The 20,231-nt window shown below is 37.8% G+C and overlaps 1 protein-coding gene across 1 annotated transcript in view; it reads left to right on the top strand.

Moving 5' to 3' along the window:
* BCAP29 (B cell receptor associated protein 29) overlaps window positions 1-1,574 on the top strand; it is a 69,186-nt gene extending 67,612 nt beyond the window's left edge. The window contains exon 8 of the mRNA XM_020984588.2: window positions 696-1,574. Coding sequence (XP_020840247.1) covers window positions 696-734 — 39 coding nt within the window. The 3' untranslated portion in view covers window positions 735-1,574. The remainder of the gene's footprint in view (window positions 1-695) is intronic.
* Window positions 1,575-20,231: the final 18,657 nt, after the last annotated feature.

The raw sequence follows: 20,231 nt of genomic DNA, 5'->3' as shown, positions 1-20,231 counted from the left end.
CCCACCTCACCCCCCACCATTCCCCTAGGAAATTCAACAAGGAAGAAAGGGAGTACTACATGGTAGAGGAAAGTGCCAGTGTGAGAAGCCCCAGGTCCTGATTGCCAGGACCAACAAGATGGAGTTGTCTGTATCTGCAGAGATTTAGAAAATTATTAGACAGTTTTCTCTGCTGGTGGATACAGGAGGGGTTGAAATGATTGATCTTCCTGCTTTATTAAGAATCTACCCAACCAGGAAATTTGAGAAACAAAGAAAAGCCAATATATCTCCCCCTCGTCAGCTTCTTTTCCTGGAAAAATTCTGATTGTGTTTGTAGTAGTAGCAATCTTAAAAAAACAAGCAAACAAACCCTCTTTTCACCTAGAGTTAGTGCAAACTGGATCAAAATAATCAATGTTTAGAATTTAAAAATGAAATCTGACAGGGTGCTTTTGTCCTGAAACATTTTTCCAAGTAAGACTTCCATATGATAAACTACTGAACTATACTGTGATCATTTGCGACTTTTTTTTTTTGAGAAAAAATACTAATAGAGTCTTTGCTTTCAAATTTCATTTGTTTTTTCTTAATATATGTTCTCTTATTGCTCCCTCCAAAGGGTCAAAAGATATATCATTTTAAAAAGAAAGGGAAAATTCCTTTTTGATGATAAGACTGTGATTTTAAGTCTTTGATGTATTTTCTTTTTGCAGGAAATTTTAGCAAAGAGTGAAAAGAAAAAAGACCTCTGAAAGAAGATTGAGATGTGGTAAATTGATGCCATCTGTATTGAGGTGGTGAACTGATTTAACAAGTTTGGCCTTGGTGGCCTTTAAAATGAAATGAAATGTTAAGAAACAATGCACTGTTCATCACTAGCCAATCATAGCTCTTGAATGCCATATATGTATCCTGTGTTGCAATGGCAATATCAATAATGTATGCTATATTTGGTTGTGTGTCAGATCTGCTGTGAAATCTGTACCCCAGCTCCTGAAAAGGAAAAAAAGAAGTATCCTAAGCACAGTCATTACATACCAATAAATACCACTGGTATTCTGTATTCTCATTTCCTTTAAAAAAGAAAGGAAAAAGTTATCAGACAATGGCTTCCACCATCTGTCTGAGAATTTAAGTTGTGTAGGCCTAGATTTGAAAACATTGATGTTATATCAGTGAAGACAAGAATGCATCTAAATTATTATTACCATAATAATTTAGAAATTGTATTTACTGTCAGGAAATGTTTTTCACAAGAAGAGTAGATATGGGTGATCTTTATCAGCCATTATGTTTTTATATGCTGGGGTCTGAAAAAATATCTATAAAAAATGAAACAGGTTATTTTTTTAAATTGATGTCATTGTGGGTCTTATTTGCACATCAGCTATATTGACAGCTGTGTTTTGCTCATTGGGTTTCTGCATGAGCTTAGTTGTTTTTCTTAAAGTTATTAAAACATAATTAACAAAAATGTTGGCTTCTCAAAGTCTCTCTGTGGCAAGCTCTATATCTGTTTGCTCTTAACTACAGTGTCCCTGAATCTGCTATTTACAAAAATAAAATTCTTCAAGGAGAATGTTAACATTTAAGTCACCCATAACTTTGTCATGATTTTACAATTGTACCTCAGATATATGTGCACTGGCTTTACAGACTGTCTGAGAAGTCTTTAAATCCCAAAAGGTAAATATTAAGCACTATTTTCCCATTAGAATCTTTATTGAACATTTCCTTTAAAAGTGCATACTGATTGTTTTATCTTATTAATAAAATACTTCTTTAGGTATGGATTCTACTGTCTTCATGGAAGCAAGCCTTATCTCAGAAGTTTGTACTATGAAAGAAAAATGAAAAATAAGTACATGAAAAAGAGAGAGAATAATTATAATATTTTTATTGCTCATTTTTGTGTCTTCCATGAAGGTTTAATGTAGACACTAACATCATTTTTCTTATTTAAAAAATGAAATAAAAGAGCAAATGCACTGATAAAAATCCAACAGATACTGCTAGGAAATAGAAGTGTAGGAGACACTTAACAGAGATGAGTAATGGGACCAGGCCCATATGGACTGACAGTACCTCAAATAACAAGGAAAGGAAATACTGAAAAGGGAAAGAACAGAATGAAATGACAACTCAGAGAGCAGGCAAAGAAATATCAGTGTGACATCTACATAAGCAAATATATCATTATTGAGAATTTGGTGAACTCTCTTGCTGGATAAAAATCAGGACTGGTAGTAGCCATCCTATAAAATATGTGCAGTAAGGAAATTAAACATTCTTATCCCTTTCTGTTTATCATTTTAAATGTACTTTCGGTTTTAAATGAAAGTTTAGAATATTTTAATTTTAAAATGATTTACATTTTATGCATTTGGCTCACTGAACATTTATTAATGGCAAACTGTGTAAAAATCCTGTATTCAAAGATTCAGAGATAAATAAGATAGTGTGTCCCTGTTTACAATCTAGTAATGGGAGACGAGATATACACAACTAACAGTCATGTCACTTAGATGTGGTAAGTTCATAAAAGCAGTACAAAGTGCTTATGAGAGTTTAGAAAAGAGAGAAGTCACTTCAAGTGTGGAAAGGGGTGGGGTAGGATGAGGAGTTTGTGAAGGCTCCACAGAGCAAGCTTTGTCATAAAAACTTGGTAATTAATTACCAAGAGCCCCATAATCTTTTTTGTATTATCAAACTGATTTTTTCAAGTATTTCCCCTTTCCCCAAGTAGTCGTGTTAAGATTGTAATCTCTGTTTCCGTCATTGTCCTTTTCCAACTTTTCAGAACTACATATCTCCCTAAATTAGTTTAATATCCTACCCTTACTTTATACATGGCATATACTTGGCATGATTTTCACTTTGTAAGATCAGAGTAAAATCCCATGGGAAAAGGTTGTGTTTTATGTATATAATTAATTTATATGTCCTACCTTTACATGTTATGATTTATACATTAGGCATTATGGGATCATAGGATTTTGAATTTGGAAGAGGCCTTAGGGATTCTCTAGTCCAGTCCTCAATTTTATGACTGAGGAAACTGAAGCCCAGAATGGTGAGGTAACTTTCCCAAGGCAACACAGCTAATTAGTAAAAGAACCTTGACTAGCATTCGAATTATCCTGACTCTTAATCTAGTATTCTTTCCACACCAGCCAGTCAACAAGTATTAAGCACCTGGTATGTTCTAGGCACTAGAAGTAAAAGTATAAAGAATAAAAAAATCCCTACCCCCAAGGAGCTTTTTATTTGAATGGGAAAGAGTGAATGGATGAATTATTTGAGCACTTATTCTGCACACATACCTGTGCTGTGTGCTGGACATACAGTATAATAGATAGCCCCTTTCTCAAGGAGCTCACATTCTAATAAGCAAAGACTTACACAGCATAAATGGAAAATGGATACATACCAATATGATGCAAAGTAAATCCAAGGTGGCTTGAGAATAGGGCATTGGCAGTTAGGAAGACCAGGAAAGGTTTTGTGCTGGAAATGTTGCTTAAGTTGTGTCTTAAAGAAAGAAGAGACTCCATTTGGCAGAGCTGAGGAGATGGTGTTACGGGCCAAGGTGGGGCTGCGAGGGGAGGGGAAAATGGCCAGTAAAAGGCATGGTGTAAATCCTGTCAAGGGGAGAACAGAGAAGAAGGCCAGTTTGGCTGGCTCATAAAAATGTGGGACAGGGAACATTGTCCAGGTCCTGTATATTTGCTGTTTGGAGGAGTTAATTAAAAAACACAAAAGCAAAGCCCATCAGTCTCTTTCCATTGTTCTTACTCTGGCCTGGTCAAGTACAGAACTGCTTGGTTTGTTCTTCCAGTAACATAATCTTACCATTCTGGTCTTCCTTATCTTACTCATCATTCCTTATTTTACTACCTTTGGCAAAGCCAAAGCCACCACAGGGCCTTTGGGCTTTGTTCTTAGCCACCCCGTAGCCAGTAACATTTTATGTATTTGATGGTTTGAGAGGTCCCATTAGTGTAAAATTTCGACATAGGGGATCTTTTCCTGAGGGAAAAGAAAAAGCTATGTATATATTTTCAAGGTAAAGGGCATCACCACCTCCTATTTTTTTAACTTTTACAATCCCTTTCAATTCTCTGCTTCTGCTAAATTGGGGCTATAATTATAATTCAACTAAACAGTTCTTCATGGGTAACATTCTCTTTTAGCCTTACTGTTATTAGACAGCTAGAAACACAGCAAGCACCCACGCATGGGAACTAACAAGAGAAATAGATGTCCCAGACTTCTCCCACAAGCATGGTGCAGATCAGTGGTGGTGGGGCTATGCAGTGTCAACTGGATGTTTTCATTGAATGGGACAGGGAAGAGAAAGGAAGAGAGTGTTTATTAAGCACCTACTATGTGCCAGGAACTGTGCTAAGTGCATTATAAATATCTCTCAGAACATTTTTTATTATTCTTTGATTTGATTTGTTACCAGTAAGTGTTGTAAACCACTTGTTGATAGGGATTGTGACATCTGCTTTTGGCACAGTCATACAAACCCAAAAATTAATGAAAGATTAATAGAGTAATTAGGATAGTTCAGTGCCTGTGACAGTCCCTGGTCCATAGTAGGCACATAACAAATGCTTCTTGACTGTTAGAAGAAGCTTATTTCATAAATGTTTCTCTTAGTCAACCTTTTCCCTAAATGAGTGCACAGGATAATTATTTAACCCATTCTTCTTGAACCATAACCTCACTGGGTTTAATTGGTCTCCTTCCAAGATTATGTTTTCATCAGAACCACAGATCTGTTATCAAGGACTTCCAGAAACTAGACCCTAGGTAGTTTGATTTCCTGGTGTGCCACCTGTTCTCAATGACTTCTGGAGCACCTCTTAACTCTGTCGAGCCCTTCCTGGAACAATACCACAATTTTTATTGACAGTAATCTGGATTTGGGCTTTCAGAATCATACCCAAAGTGGCACATCGAGTATTACAATACCAGCTGCCAACATACAAAGCAAAAAACACTTCCTAATCCCCATATGTGGTATCAGGTGGCACCCTTATAGTCCTAGGTTTAACAAAATCAAATAGCACAAGCAGCAGTTACAAAGGAACATCACGGGTTCATTTTCTATTCATAACACATTGGTGTAGTGGAAACTAATATGGTCTAAGACTTTTATTATATTGAACTTCATTCTTGCCTTTTTCAACCAGGACTAGCCTGAAAATATATGTCCAATAAATAGCATATTCTCCTTTTCTCAAAAAAAAAGGAAAGCAGTTCAAACAATCTGGCACTTCTAAAAATTCACATTTACCCAAAGACAAGGGGGGAAATTGGCAGCAAGAGCAGCTTTTGTCAGGCCTCTTTGCCAGCTCCAAAAATTCTGGGACACTCAATCTAGCTTTAGCTGTTTGTTAACCTCAGAGGCACTTGAGAGGGCTCAGGCACTTAGTCATAAATCCTTTTATTAGGGGGATTTGTTCTGTGAAGTTAGGATTCAGTCAGTCCACACTTGAGGACCTAGAGGGCCACATGTGGCCTTGAGGTCACAGATTCCCCACTCCTGGCCTAGTGGATAGAATACTGGGGTCTGGAGGCAGGAAGACCTAAAGTTAAATCTAGCCTCAAATACTTCATAGTTGTGTGACCCTGGGCAAGTCACTTCTGTTTGCCTCGGTTTTCTCAACTATAAAATGGAGATAATAATAGCACCTGTCTTGCAGGGTCTTTGTGAGGATCAGATGAGATAATTATAAAGCATTTAGCATGGTTCCTGTCATGTAATAGACACTATGTAAATATTCCCTTCCCCCTTGGAAGGAGTGTTAAGAGTATCCCATCCTATATGTCATCTCAATCCCTAAATCATTTGTCCATCAGCCTGATTTGGGGACAGTCGTCATCTTGCTTCCATCTTCAGAGCAGGTGGAAAAGAACAGGATTGCAGGATTATATGGGCAAGAACAGGTTTGGGGGTAAAACCTACCAATCGAGGAACGGTAGAGATTTGAAGAAGTGGGCATCATCCTCCTTCCTTCCCTCTCGTTCTTAAAAAGGGCCAACCATCTCTAGTCCCATTATACTTACTTCCTTTTCTGTGTAATGGGGGCAAATTGCAGGCTTCTTTGCTGTGATTATTTACCCCCATTATTTGTATCTTATATCTTCTAGATACAGTTGAGGATAAACTAGTTTAAACTATTCACACTACTTTTGAATAGCTAAGTAAAAAGCAAAGAAGATGGCATGATGTAGTAAGGTACCAGCCTTGGAGTTCAGAAGACCTGGTTTGGGGTTGTTTGACTTGGTGTGGGTCACTGAACTTAGCATGCCAGGCAATTTCCTTAGTTGAAGATCTGAATCACTATAGGGAATTTAGACACCCAAGAAATCACAGTTCTGGGCCATCACTCCCTCAGAAAAGGGGTTGTCAGTCATCTAATGTAACTCAGAAAGCCCAATGCACATATCACCCCCAAAAAAACCTTTTGTTTAGCAAACATTTAAATTTTCACTATAGCCATGACCTTAATACTAGTTGCTGGGAAGGAAATAAAATCTAGATAATGTGTAGTCCCTTCCTACCTGGAGCTTAGATCTAATATGGGAACAAGAATGCAGATAGCACAATATCACATTAGTACATTAGAGTTGTCCTACTCCCTCTCCGCAAAAAAACATAAAAGTTATTTGTGGTTTGACAGGGGAAATTGTTACAGATCAGGAAAATGAGGGAAGGCTTCAAGGGGGAGTGGCACATGAAGGCTTAAGAGGACCGAAAGGAACTGAATGGGAAGTGCAGATCATGTCCACTTTGCCTTGGGATTTGAGCACACCCAGAAGAATGGTATATGATAAAGCTGGCGAGGCAAAGAAAAAGCATCAAGTATCAGTGAAGGAATTTGATCTCAACTTAGAAGGTCATGGAGACCAGAGTAAAATGACAGATTTCCATTTAGAGGCACTAGGGAGCCACTGAAGATTTTTTTTTAACAGAAGGGTAGCATGGACAGATTGTGCTTAATGATTGATATAAAAAGTTCGACTGTGGGAGCTTTATCCTTTAACTTAAAGTCTTGATCCCACTAAGGAGATAATACTGAAAACCTTATCTAGCATTTGTGCTGTAAGGTGAATACAATTAAAATTCTGTCCTGTGAGCAAGTTTTCATATGGAGAAAGTAATCTTGACGGCACTGGGTTGGATGAGGATGGGGCATCACTGAAATATTACCTATCTGTACGACCTTGGGTAATTCACTTATACTTTCTGGGCCTCAGTTTCCTTATCTGTAAATTGAAAGGGTTGAACTAGACGATGTCGTCTTAAGGTTCCTTTCCAACTCTAAATCTATAATCTTAATAAAGGGGCGTAGAGAAATCGAGGGAGACTACTTCCCAGGTTTTAGCCAGTTAACAAGCCCTGCCAATGAGTAGAATTCTTTTCCTTAGTGCAGGACGAGATAGGGATTGGACTTGGTCTTTCACTGACATAGAGAAATCCCTAATGAGGAAAAGTCCCAGTACTGACATAGGTCAGCACCTCCTCTGTCACTAAGTCTTAGAGAATTATCGAGAGCACATTCACTGGGGTAAATGTCAGGATTTGAATCCATGTTTTCCTGCTTCTAAGACTGCCTTTCTACTATGCAGCACTGTTCCTCAGATGCACAGAAAAAATATTACAACTCATGGAGTTGATTCTTGATACTGATCATGAAACACTAAATATTTTTCTAACAGATGCTGAGATACTTTTGGTGCTCCTCAAGTTAGCCACAATGCAACTAGTCTGCCTAATACAATATATTGTTAAGTCATTTTCAGTCATGTCTGATTTTTTGTGATCCCATTTGGGGTTTTCTTGGCAAAGATACTGCAGTGGTTTGCCATTCCCTTCTCCAAGTCATTTTACAGATAAGGAAACTGAGGCCAACGGGGTTAAGTGACTTGCCCAGGGTCACACAGCTAGTAAGTGTGTGAGGCCGGATTTGAACTCAAGAAGATGGGTCTTCCTGACTTCAAGCCCAAAATATGCTCTCCAGGGAATAATAGCTGATTTCATTGGCATTTAAGGTGTGTGAAGTACTGCACATGCATTATCCACTTGATTCTCAGAAGAACCCTGTGAGTTAGGTGTTGTTATTATTCCCACTTTACATATGAGGAAACTGAGGCCCAGAGAAGTTAAGCGATTTTCCTAGCTTCTTGTTTAGTCATTTTCAGTCACATCCAACTCTTCATGACCCTGTTTGGGGTTTTCTTGGCAAAGATCCTGGAGTGGTTTTCCATTTCCTTCTCCAGGTCATTTTACAGATGAGGAAATTGAGTCAAACAGGGTTAAGTGACTTGTTCAGGGTCATACAGCTACTAAGTGTCTGAGGCCGAATTTGAATTCAGGAAAATGAGTCTTCCTGACTCCGGGCCTGGTATTCTATCTGCTGCCCCACCTAACTACCCTGAGTTTTCTAAGCTCACTGGGCTAGTTAAGTGCTGCCCAAGTCTCCCTGATTGCGAGTCCAGCACTCCATTCACTTTCTCCTCAGCTAAAATTCTTGATGGTAGCTTTTTTCTCTTGGGTTTCAAATAAGGACTGTGAAAGAATCATCTTTTTGCAGAGGAATTCATCTGCCAACCTGAAATGATGCTATGGCAGGAGGGAGGAGGGGTAACAAATAGTAGGTGGAAAGCCATTCCTTCCATTTTCTATCAGTCACCTACCAACTAGATTAGCAGACCACTGATAAACCTATAAATCAATAAATCAGCATAAATCAATCAGAACCATTTATTAAGCATCTGCTATGTGCCAGACACTATTCTAGTTGCTGGAGATAGACCAAAAAAAAAAGTTCTGTAGGGAGAGACAACAAATGTAACAATTTGAACCATCTGCTGGGCCCAGGGAGCCTAGAGCACTGCACTCTCTCTCTCTTTCTACTAAGGTGGGAGGAGCCCTCTGCTCTGGACCCACTGATATGGGATGCCTGGTTTCGTTATTCTTGGGTGAGCCTGGCCACTTATAAGACCAGTCATATTCCTTTTTCTCACATTCTTCATTTTCTAAACCCCCCCCCCCTCCACCCTGGTGCACTGGTGGAAAATTACTTAAAATTTAGGTTTGGGCTCTTCTCTAGAATCTCTCCAAATGAGAGTATTAAAAAAGTATTAAATATGTAATATATATCAGGTATAGGACAGTTATTTACTTCCTACACACACAAGAAATGGTTAACACAAAAGGCCCTCACAAACTCACATTGGCAAGTATTCAGTTACTTAAGACTACTGTTATACTCATAGCACACACTGACAAAAACTTGAACAAATTAAACAAATGGTAGTAATAATGATATTACACTGGGAGATTAAGACAAACAGAACGTAAAGCAGTTTCCAGGACTGCTGAATAGACATTGTTACATTTCACCTAGGTTCTGCACTGTCTCCTTCCGGTCTATGTCTGATCTCTCCACCTCCCTCCCCCCACCCCCACCATTGCTGATATCCTTTTGAATTCAGCCCCTCCCCTCCTTGCCAACAGTGAATTCTGACCACTGGAGCTAGGATATTCAAACTCATGAGGCTGCCTCCAAGACAGTATATGTTCATTTCAGCACTGCTATTCCATCATCTATTTATTCTAAGGAAACAGAGAGGAGGCAATCCAAAACCTAGACTCAGGTCCAACTACTCGATTCCTTCTTTTCTAGGTATCACATAGGAATTGTTGCCATGCTGTCACGGTGAGTGAAAGGTGACTAATGCCACCAGTCTACTCCTCCACTCTCTCAACCAGGAAGAGAATGAACAATAGAGGATCAGTCATTCTATTTTAAAACCCCACTGAGTCATCACTCTTCCTCCTTAGTGGCCGATAAGAGGATTATTTCATCATCCCCAAAGATAGAGAACTAAAGTGCTAAATTATCCATGGTCACCTGAAACACTAAGAATCTTTGTCATCCCTAAAGCGAGAATGGGCATGAAAGCTCTGCAAATACTCTGTGCAACCCCTAGTTATAGAACACACAAAATATATGTATGGCAAATACAAAGTAATTTTTTAATGGGAAAGCACTGACGTTTGGGAGGATCAGGGAACGCCTCATGCGGTAGGTGGTGCATGAACCAACTTTCATACACAAGATTTCACACTACCAATGTCTGAAAACAGGGTTTATTACATTCCTAAAATTCGTCATTTGCAGACAGGCCACCACATATTTCTGTCAAGGAAAAGCAAAAGGTGCTTTTATCCACCGGTTTCTTTGTCATCACTGGAGACCTTGTTAACCTAGAGATTCTGAACTTCAGTCTAACACTGGTAACCATTTAGGACATGCCTCCCTTTGCCCTGCTTCTTACAATATCTAGGGAAATGCAATCTTTGAGGAAAAAATACTTTTAAAATTCTATTTTGTGCCTCAACTCTCCTTTTGATGGAGATTTAGATTGGAAGATTCATTTGGAAGAACAAAAGGTTCAGAATATCAAAGGAACTAATGAAAAGAAATGCAGGGGAAGGCGGCCTAGCCATTCCAGATCTTAAATTGTATTATAAAGCAGCAATCATCAAAACTGCTTTGGTACTGGCTAAGAAATAGAGTGGTGGATCAGTGGAATAGGTTAAATATGCAAGACGCGGTGGTCAGTGACTATAGTAATCTATTATTTGATAAACCCAAAGACTTCTGGGATAAGAACCTACTGTTTGAAAACACTGCTGGGGAGAGGGAGCCAAGATGGCGGAGTGAAAGCAGTGACTTGCTTGAGCTCTCCTCCAAAACCCTCCAAATACTCATAAAAAATGGCTCTAAACAAATTCTGAAGCAGCAGAACCCACAAAAAGACACGAGTGAAACAAATTTCCAGCCCAAGACAACCTGGATGAGTGATCAGAAAGGTGTATCGTGCTGGGATGGGAGCACAGCACAGCGCAGGCACGCAGGCCGCAGCGAACCTGGAGCAGGCCTCAGAGGATTGAATCTTGGACAGCTGTGGAGGTTTCCAGACTCCTCAATCCACGAATGCCAAAGACAACTTAGAAGGTCAGTGGGAAAAGTCTATTTCTGTCGGTGCTGAGACAGGAAGGTGGGGTTTCAGCTCCATTCCCCAAGAGCGTGGCCCATGGGGCGGGGGGCAGCTGCTTCCCGAGCTTCTGGTCCACAGACTGAGGGGGAATCCAGTGGCTGATCAGAGAGGGACTGCAGGGATCTCTTTGCCAGTGCTGAGTCAGGAATCTCTTGCTTTGCCCCTGTTTGGATCTGGGTCACAGTTCTGGGCAGCGGTGCTGGGGTGAGGAGGAACGCTGGCATGGTAGAGCTTGGAGTGGCTGTGGAGAGGAACCCTTCCTCACAGTTACAGGACAGAAAGGAATACTTGTGGTCACAGGCCAGGAAAGAAGTAAACACCTCGCCCCTTATCATACCACCTTGGAAGAACTGAAAATTTACAGGTCCCTACAAGTATCTCTGAAAACAGCTATACAAACCCCTGAAGCTTGGGACAATACATTCTCCCCCTTTGGAAGCAGACTCTTACCTTAACAAAGAGTTTAAAACTCAAGTAATTGGCTGGGATCATGAGCAAGCAGAGCAAAAAGAGTCAGACCATAGAATCTTACTTTGGTGAAAAAGAAGATCAAAATATACAACCAGAAAAAGACAACAAAGTCAAAGCTCCTACATCCAGAGCCTCCAAGAAAAATGTGAATCAGTCCCAGGTCTTGGAAGAGCTCAAAAGGGTTTTGGGAAGCAACTAAGGGAAGTAGAGAAAAAACTGAGAGTGATACAAGAAAATCACGAAAAACAAGTCAACTGCCTGCTAAAGGAGACCCAAAAAAATACTGAAGAAAATAACACCTTAAAAAATAGCCCAACCCAAATGGCAAAAGAGGTCCAAAAAGCCAATGAGGAGAAGAATGCCCTAAAAAGCAAAATTGGCCTAATGGAAAAAGAAGTCCAAAAGCTTACTGAAGAAAATACTTCCTTAAAAATTAGAATAGAGCAATTGGAAGCTAGTGACTTTATGAGAAATCAAGACACTGTAGAACAAATCCAAAAGAATGAAAAATTAGAAATAATGTGAAATATCTCATTGGAAAGACAACTGACCTGGAAAGTAGGGTCCAGGAGAGAGAATTTAAAAATTATTGGACTATCTGAAAGCCATGATCAAAAAAAGAGCCTAGACATCATCTTTCAAGAAATTATCAAGGAAAACTTCCCTGATATATTAGAACCAGAGGGCAAAATAGAAATTGAAAGAATCCACAGATCTCCTCCTGAAAGAGATCCCCAAAGGAAAACTCCTAGGAATATTATAGCCAAATTCCAGAGTTCCCAGGTCAAGGAGAAAATATTACAAGCTGCCAGAAGGAAACAATTCAAGTACTGTGGAAACACAATCAGAAATAACACAAGATTTAGCAGCTTCTACATTAAAGGAACACAGGGCATGGAATGTAATATTCTGGAGGGCAAAGGAGATAGGATTACAACCAAGAGTCACCTACCCAGCAAAACTGAGTATAATCCTTCAGGGGGAAAAATGGTCATTCAGTGAAATAGAGGACTTTCAAGCATTCTTGATGAAAAGACCAGAGCTGAATAGAAAATTTGACTTTCAAATACAGGACTCAAGTGTAACATGAAGAGGTAAACAGGAAAGAGAAAACATAAGAGACTTATTAAGATTGAACTGTTTACATTCCTGCATGGAAAGATGATATTTATAACTCATGAGACCTTTGTCAGTATTAGGGTAGTTGGAGGAAAAAAATTATATGTATGTATATGTAGATAGATAGATAGAGGGCACAGGGTGAGTTGAAGATTAAAGGGTCATATCTGGAGAATAAAATTAAGGGATGAGAGAGGATTATACTCAGAGAAGAAGAAAGGGAGAGGTAGAATGGGTTAAAAACAAAAAAAAACACTGCTGAGAAAACTGGAAAAGAGTATGGCAGAAACCAGGCATAGACCAAAATCTCACACCATATACCAAAATAGGTCAAAATGGGTTCATGATTTAGATACAAAGGTTGATATTATAAGCAAACTGGGAAAGCAAGGAATAGTTTACCTATCAGATCTATGGAGAACAGAAGAATTCTTGACCAAACAGGAGATAGAGAACATTACGAAAAGCAAAATGGATATTTTTTATTACATTAAATTGAAAAGGTTTTGCACAAACAAAGCCAATGCAACTAAGATTAGAAGAAAGGTAGAAAATTGGGGGAAAAATTTTTGCAACCAGTCTCTCTGATAAGGGCCTCATTTCTAAAATATGTAGAGAATTAAGTCAAATTTATAAGAATACAAGTCATTCTCCCATTGATAAATGGTCAAAGGATATGAACAAGCAGTTCTCAGATGAAGAAATTAAAGCCATCTATAGTCATATGAAAAAATGCTCTAAATCACTATTGATTAGAGAAATACAAATCAAAACAATTCTGAGGTACCACATCACACCTGTCAGATTGGCCAACATGACAAAGCAGAAAAATGAAAAATGTTGGAGAAGATGTGGGAAAAGTGGAACACTAATGCATTGTTGGTGGAGTTGTGAAATGATCCAACCATTTTGGAGAACAATTTGGAACTATGGCCAAAGTGCTATCAAAATGTGCATACCCTTTGACCCAGCAATAGCACTTCTAGGGCTATATCCCAAAGAGATCATACAAATGGGAAAAGGACCCACATGTACAAAAATATTCATAACAGCTCTTTTTGTGGTGGCAAAGAATTGGAAATTGAGAGGATGCCCATCAATTGGGGAATGGCTGAGCAAGTTGTGGTATATGAATGTAATGGAATACTATTGTGCTATAAGAAATGATAAACAAGCTGACTTCAGAAAAACCTGGAAAGACTTGTATGGCCTGATGCTGAATGAAGTGAGCAGAACCAAAAGAACGTTGTACACAATAACAGCCACGTTGTGTGATGACTAAGATTGATAAACTTAACCCTTCCCAACAATACAAGATCTAAGACATCTCCAAAGGCCTCGTGTTGGAAAATACTATCCATATCCAAAGGAACAACTATGGAATTTGCATGCAGATTGAGGCATACTATTTGCTGCTTTTTATCTCTTGAGTTTTGTTTCCTCTTTCTGGTGGCTCCTCCTATTGGTTCTAATTTTTACTTACAACATTACTAATCTGAAAATATGTTTAATAAGAATGTAAATATATAGCCTATATCACATTGTGCACCATCTTGGGGAAGGTGGTAGGAAGGAAGGGGGAGAAAAATTTTAAACTCAAAAGCATATGGAAGTGATTGTTGATAAATCAAAATAAATTAATTTTGAAAAAAGAAAAAAAAATTCTATTTTGTGCCCCAACTCTCCTTTTGATGGAGATTTAGATTGGAAGAAGTGAAAAATTAAGAAATGTGTAAAGAGAGTTGGTAACAAACTCTGTATTTCAGCATAGAGGCTTTTCCAGCTTAGCAGGTCATTGAACCTGCTACATTCCATCTCATCACTCTTTTCTTTTTTTCTTTTCTTTTCTTTCCTTTTTTTTTTTTGCTAATGGTGGAAACAACAGATAGAACTTTTCTAACCCAAGAGAAAACTGGACATAAGTATTAGTCAAAGATCAGTTGTTGAATTAAGTATCTAATTTATTTTTCTAGAAATATTAGGCAGATTAATGAGTGCTTGTAATATATTCTGAGCTCTCTGTTGGAAGGGAGTGGTAAAGATGCTTTGTAAACATAAAATAGTAGCCTTATTTCAATTTCTCTGTACTGCTTAACCTCCAAAGCCCATCTCAAATGCTGGTGGCATTTCGTCCAGGAAACTTTCCCTGACCGTTTCCATCCCTCTCCCTTTAGTAAATGATATTCCTCTATACTTCACATAGTACTTTGTATTATAAGTCCCCAATTAATGCATTTCCAATGCAAGATTGTTAATTTAAAGGTCTTTGTGTTTTTGTCTAACCTCATTCCTGGACTTTACTAAGCTCCTTGTGGTCAGGGAACAACGTCTTATCTAAATTTCCTGTGTTAGTTACCAGCCCCTACTATACCTGACTGCACATATCAGGTGTTCAACAAATGTTTTTGTTGCTGTTATTGTCATTGTTGGTACTCAGCCCGTATTAACTTTTGCATTGGGTCCCAATATAATTATATTAACATCACATTAGCATAATATTTTGTCTTCTACAGAGCTCTAATATTCTAAATAATATTTACTCCAGGAAGGACTATTCACTCAGCCTTGCTGGACAACTCCTCTATTTTATTATTTACTAATTCCTTCCAGTTATTTATTTTGAGCAATTTTTACTCTGTGAGACTTTAATAGAGTCTGAACTTATTCAGAAAATGCCCTAATTGGTCCAGATGTGTGAAATTGATTGTATTCTCTTTGACATCCTATTGGGAAAAGCTGTTACACTTACCTGGATTAATTGACTTATTAATAAACCTGGGCTATCAGTTGTTATTCAGCTCAGTTCTGCAAATGTTTATTAAGCATCTGAATATATGATGCTATTTTTTAAAAAATCTGCAGAAAATGTAAGCCTCTGAGAGATGCACAAGAAGTACATGCTTGCCTGACTCTTCAAAAATCCTTATTGAGTTCTTGATTGACATATTACTTGCCCTCAAGGGGTTTAGTTAAGGGCAACATAAACAAATAAATAATAAAATAGTACCAAAATGAACGGTACTGACAGAAAGTGTTGTAGCAGTACAAAGAAGGAAGAAATGAGAGTGTAATTAAATAGGCAGAGAAGAATCTCAGAGTTGGAAGAGACTTTGGAGTTCTTGTCCAATAAATGATTAAGATTCCATTTGAAGATCTGAAGTGAATGTAGTGAGTGGCTGATTGTGATGGAATACTACTGTGCTGTAAAAAATGATGAGCTTGATGATCTTAGAAAAAGACAGAGAGAATTGCACAAAATAATGAAGAGTGAAATGAGAACCAAGACAATGTTGTATACAATAACAGCAATACTGTTTTAAGAACAACTTTGAGCAAATAAGTCATTTTGACTATTATAAAAACCCAAATTAACTACAAAGGACATATGAAGGAAACACTATCTGCATCTGGAGAAAGAACTGATAAGATAGGATTTTACATACATATACATAGTTGTAAATATACACATCTTTACATATGTACATATTTATACATATATATTATATATATACATAATTCTAATGATAGTCATTTCTAGGGCAGGGGAGAGGGAAAATGGGGGGAAAAGAAATTTACATGACAACTTTATTCTATGTTTAAAAGGAATAGCAAATTGTATATAATAAATTTGCAGTTTTGTGAGCAATCTTCTTTTTTATTATATTATATTATATTATGGAAATGCTTGTTTCATTCCATAAGTTAAAAATAAAATAAATAAAACCAAAAATTTTTTTTAAAAAGGTCTATAGCGAGAACTAAGTCACTATTTCTCAAGACAGCACATTCCACTTTTGGATAGTTCTAATGGTTAGGAAGTTTTTCTTTGAGTTGAAGGCAATTTCTACAACTCACAACCTTTACACTTCTGGAGCCAAGCAAAGTAATTGTAATTCCTCTTCCCCTTTAATACTAAAAGAGAGCTATCATGACAAACCCTTCTCACCCCCTGTCTTCTCATCTCAATGCTAAATATCCCCCATTACTTCAATAATCCTTGAATGATATGATCTGGAATCCCTTTACCTTCCTGATGGCCTCCTTTTGTATTTCCTTGTTCAGTCCTGTCTGACTCTTCATGACCCCTGTGGACCAATTGTCCATGGGGTTTTCTTGGCAAAGATGTTAGAGTGGTTTGCCATTTCCTTCTCCAGTTTTTATGCAGGCAGGGAGTTAAGTGACTTGCCTAGGGTCACACAGCTAGGAAGTGTCTGAGGTTAGATTTGAACTCTGGTCTTTCTTACTCTAGGCCTAGTACTCTATCCATTGAGCCACCCAGTTGCCCCATATCCTATGGCTTATCAATATCCTTCCTAAAATGTGGCACACAGAACTGAACATAGTGTTGCAAGTGCGATCCCATCAGGGCAGGATACAGTGGTATTATGATCTTGAGTGTTCCAATGGAGACCAGGATTCCATCAACGTTTTTGTTTGTCATATCCCACTGTTAAGTTTGTGACCCAAAAAATCCACAGATCTTTTTCAAAAGAACTAATCACATCACCTTCATCTTGTACATGCAATTGGGGAATGGCTGAACAAATTATGCTATATGAATGTAATGGAATTCTACTGTGCTGTAAGAAATGAGCGAAGGTATAGGTTCAGAGAAACCTGGAAATATTCAACTGATGCAAAATAAAGTGAGTAGAACCAAGAAACCAATTTATACAATGACCTCATAATGACAAATAACTTTGAAATATTTAAGAACTCTGATAAATGCAATGGCCAACCACGAGTTCAGAGGACTGATAATGAACTATACTACCCACTTCCTGGAAGAGATGTTAATGGATTCAAGGTGAAGAATGATGCAGCAATTTTTGGACATGGACAATGTCAAAATTTGTTTTGCTTGAGTATACATATTTCTTATGAAGATTTTGATTTTCTTTTCTTTATCTATTAAATGAAGGGATGACAGAAGGACAAAATAAAGGATTAATTGAAAAATAAAATGAAAAATATTTATCACTTTTAGATTGAGAAGTATCATTTTCTTCTCAATCCTATTTGTAACTAGTTGATTTTGTCCTGTAACTGCGTAAGTCATGCGTGGCTCTTTGTCTCTAAGCTATAATGAGTCTGGAATGAGTTAAGTTTAAAAATCCATTATTCTCACCTCAAGGAATTTAACTGACATTGGAGAATGCTTGTAACCAGAAAGGGAGTTGGGTCTGATTTCTTTATTCCACCAAGTTGTTTTTTAAGGATGCCTGATTTGCTGTCCCAAAATCTAGGATGCTATCTTGTACCTGGATTCAATGAGCACTTCTTAGGCTCATGAGAGAGGAAAGGGGATTGTTGGTAGCCCCCCTTACCAAACTTCCAGTCAATCATGTTGTGCCCTGAACCTCAGCTCTGTAACCCATCGTGTTGCCCTCAATCCCATAATGTCATCTACCTTGTTCTGTTTTTTTTTCTTTACTCCCCAAAACCTACCTAAGGGGAACTGTCCTTTTGCCTGGGGTCTTTGACATAAGTGGAGGCCAGCCATTGACCCATTTATTGACAGGTAGCATGCCCCTGCTAATAAATGTAAATGTTTTCTTGCTCAAAGATCTGCCTCATTTTGTTAAAATTCAATTGTGACAAGGTACTATGCACATAGAAAACTGCTTCTACTGCTGCTGTGTTAGTTTTGCTGAACTGCTTTTTTCTCTTTTTTACTTTTTTTTTATGACAAAGGATGGCTGTCTGAGGAGGGAAAGGAAGAATACTTGGAAATAAAGGTGATATAAAAATAAAGGATAGCAATAAAATTTTGAAAAGTGAATTATCTATGCCTATTAAATTCCATTTTAATAGATTGATCTTATCATTCCAGCCTTCCAAAATTTTTTTGATCCTGACTCTGTCAGCCAGCACAGTAGCCATCCCTTTAGCTTTCTATCATTTACAAATTTGTTAAGGATGCCAAATATACCTTTATCTGAATCACAGATTAAAAAAAAAGAAGCTAAATAGCACAAATTCAAAGGTCCCTAGATTTTGGGACAGCAAATCAGGCATCCTTAAAAAACAACTTGGTGGAATAAAGAAATCAGACCCAACTCCCTTTCTGGTTACAAGCATTCTCCAATGTCAGTTAAATTCCTTGAGGTGAGAATAATGGATTTTTAAACTTAACTCATTCCAGACTCATTATAGCTTAGAGACAAAGAGCCACGCATGACTTACGAAGTTACAGGACAAAATCAACTAATTACAAATAGGATTGAGAAGAAAATGATACTTCTCAACCTAAAAGTGATAAATATTTTTCATTTTATTTTTCAATTAATCCTTTATTTTGTCCTTCTGTCATCCCTTCATTTAATAGATAAAGAAAGATACAGATCTTCCTCCAAGTTGCCATCAAGTAATTAAAAATCTATTCTTTGAGTCTTTCAACTGGTACTGAATACACTAAACTATGTTCTCATTTGGCCAACATCTTTCTATCTTGTCCACAAGGATTGCAGGTAAAACTATGTCAAATGCTTTGCTGAAAACCAAAAAACCAAAATCAAAGTAAGAGTTGAGTTGATCTTTCTTTAAAGTCCACCCCTTTTAGGAAAATGGATTTAGAGCTGGAACAGACTTCAAAAAGTCATCTGGTCCAAGTCTCTCATTTTACAGATGAGGAAACTGAGGCACAGAAAGGAGAAGAAACATGTCCCAGGTCACACAGGTAGTAAGTCCTCTGGCTCTGAGTCTGGTTACTTTGTCCTCATCTTCTTTTTTTAAAGATTATTTTGTAAGCCAGAGGACAAATGGAAGGGTTTTTTAAATGATGGGAATAAAACAGAATACGATGACAATTTGAGTGAAAGTCTAAGAATGTGAAACAAACTGGGGTTGAGTACAGGGAGATTATGGCATCAGGGAGACATGAGAAAGAGTGATGATATGGAGTAGGGAAAACTAAGAGATGAAAGATGGAAGCAAAGTTAAGAGATGAAGGATGGAAATAACGTTAAGGGATTGAAAGATAACAGTGGAAAGGACTTTGAATGAGAGGAAGATAGGAAAGTAAAAGGGTAGAATCAGCAGGAAAAAAAAAAAGAAAATAGATACAAGGAAGGGAAATGTAGAACAGGAGAAAGCAAAGTAGAATTCCCAGAAGAAAGTGCCTCTTGACATATGATGATGACTCATGCTAATTAATAGTTCCCATGCCCCAGGTCCCTGACCTTAAGATGACTTTTGTAAATTATAGAATCTCAGAATTTGACTTCAGAGACCATCTTGTCCAATTCATATCTGAATAGGAATAAGAATCCTCTCACAAAATACCCAACAAATGAGCTTTGGGTATTTTTCTCAGTGACTTGGGAAAATGTTGAGTGATCCAGGTGAAGAGAAAACACGTTCTCCCAGTTAAGGCTTTTTCTAGAACTTTTTAGATTAGTGGTCCACCCTCATAATCTAATGAGGTGTTGATGAAGCTCAGAAACTGGATTGAAGCCAGCACTGGCATTAAATAAATGTGGATTCAGTCTAGCTGAAAATAATTGCCTTCACATCTTAGTGATATCTTCCATGGACTCTGCAATAAAAATCAATTATAATCCCTTTGGGTGGGA

This window comes from Phascolarctos cinereus, unplaced genomic scaffold, assembly GCF_003287225.1.
Source record: "Phascolarctos cinereus isolate Bilbo 61053 unplaced genomic scaffold, phaCin_HiC Scaffold_1;HRSCAF=81, whole genome shotgun sequence".
NCBI classification, from domain to species: domain Eukaryota; kingdom Metazoa; phylum Chordata; class Mammalia; order Diprotodontia; family Phascolarctidae; genus Phascolarctos; species Phascolarctos cinereus.
Note: the sequence above shows the minus strand (reverse complement) of the source record. Positions and strands in the feature narration are given on the sequence as shown.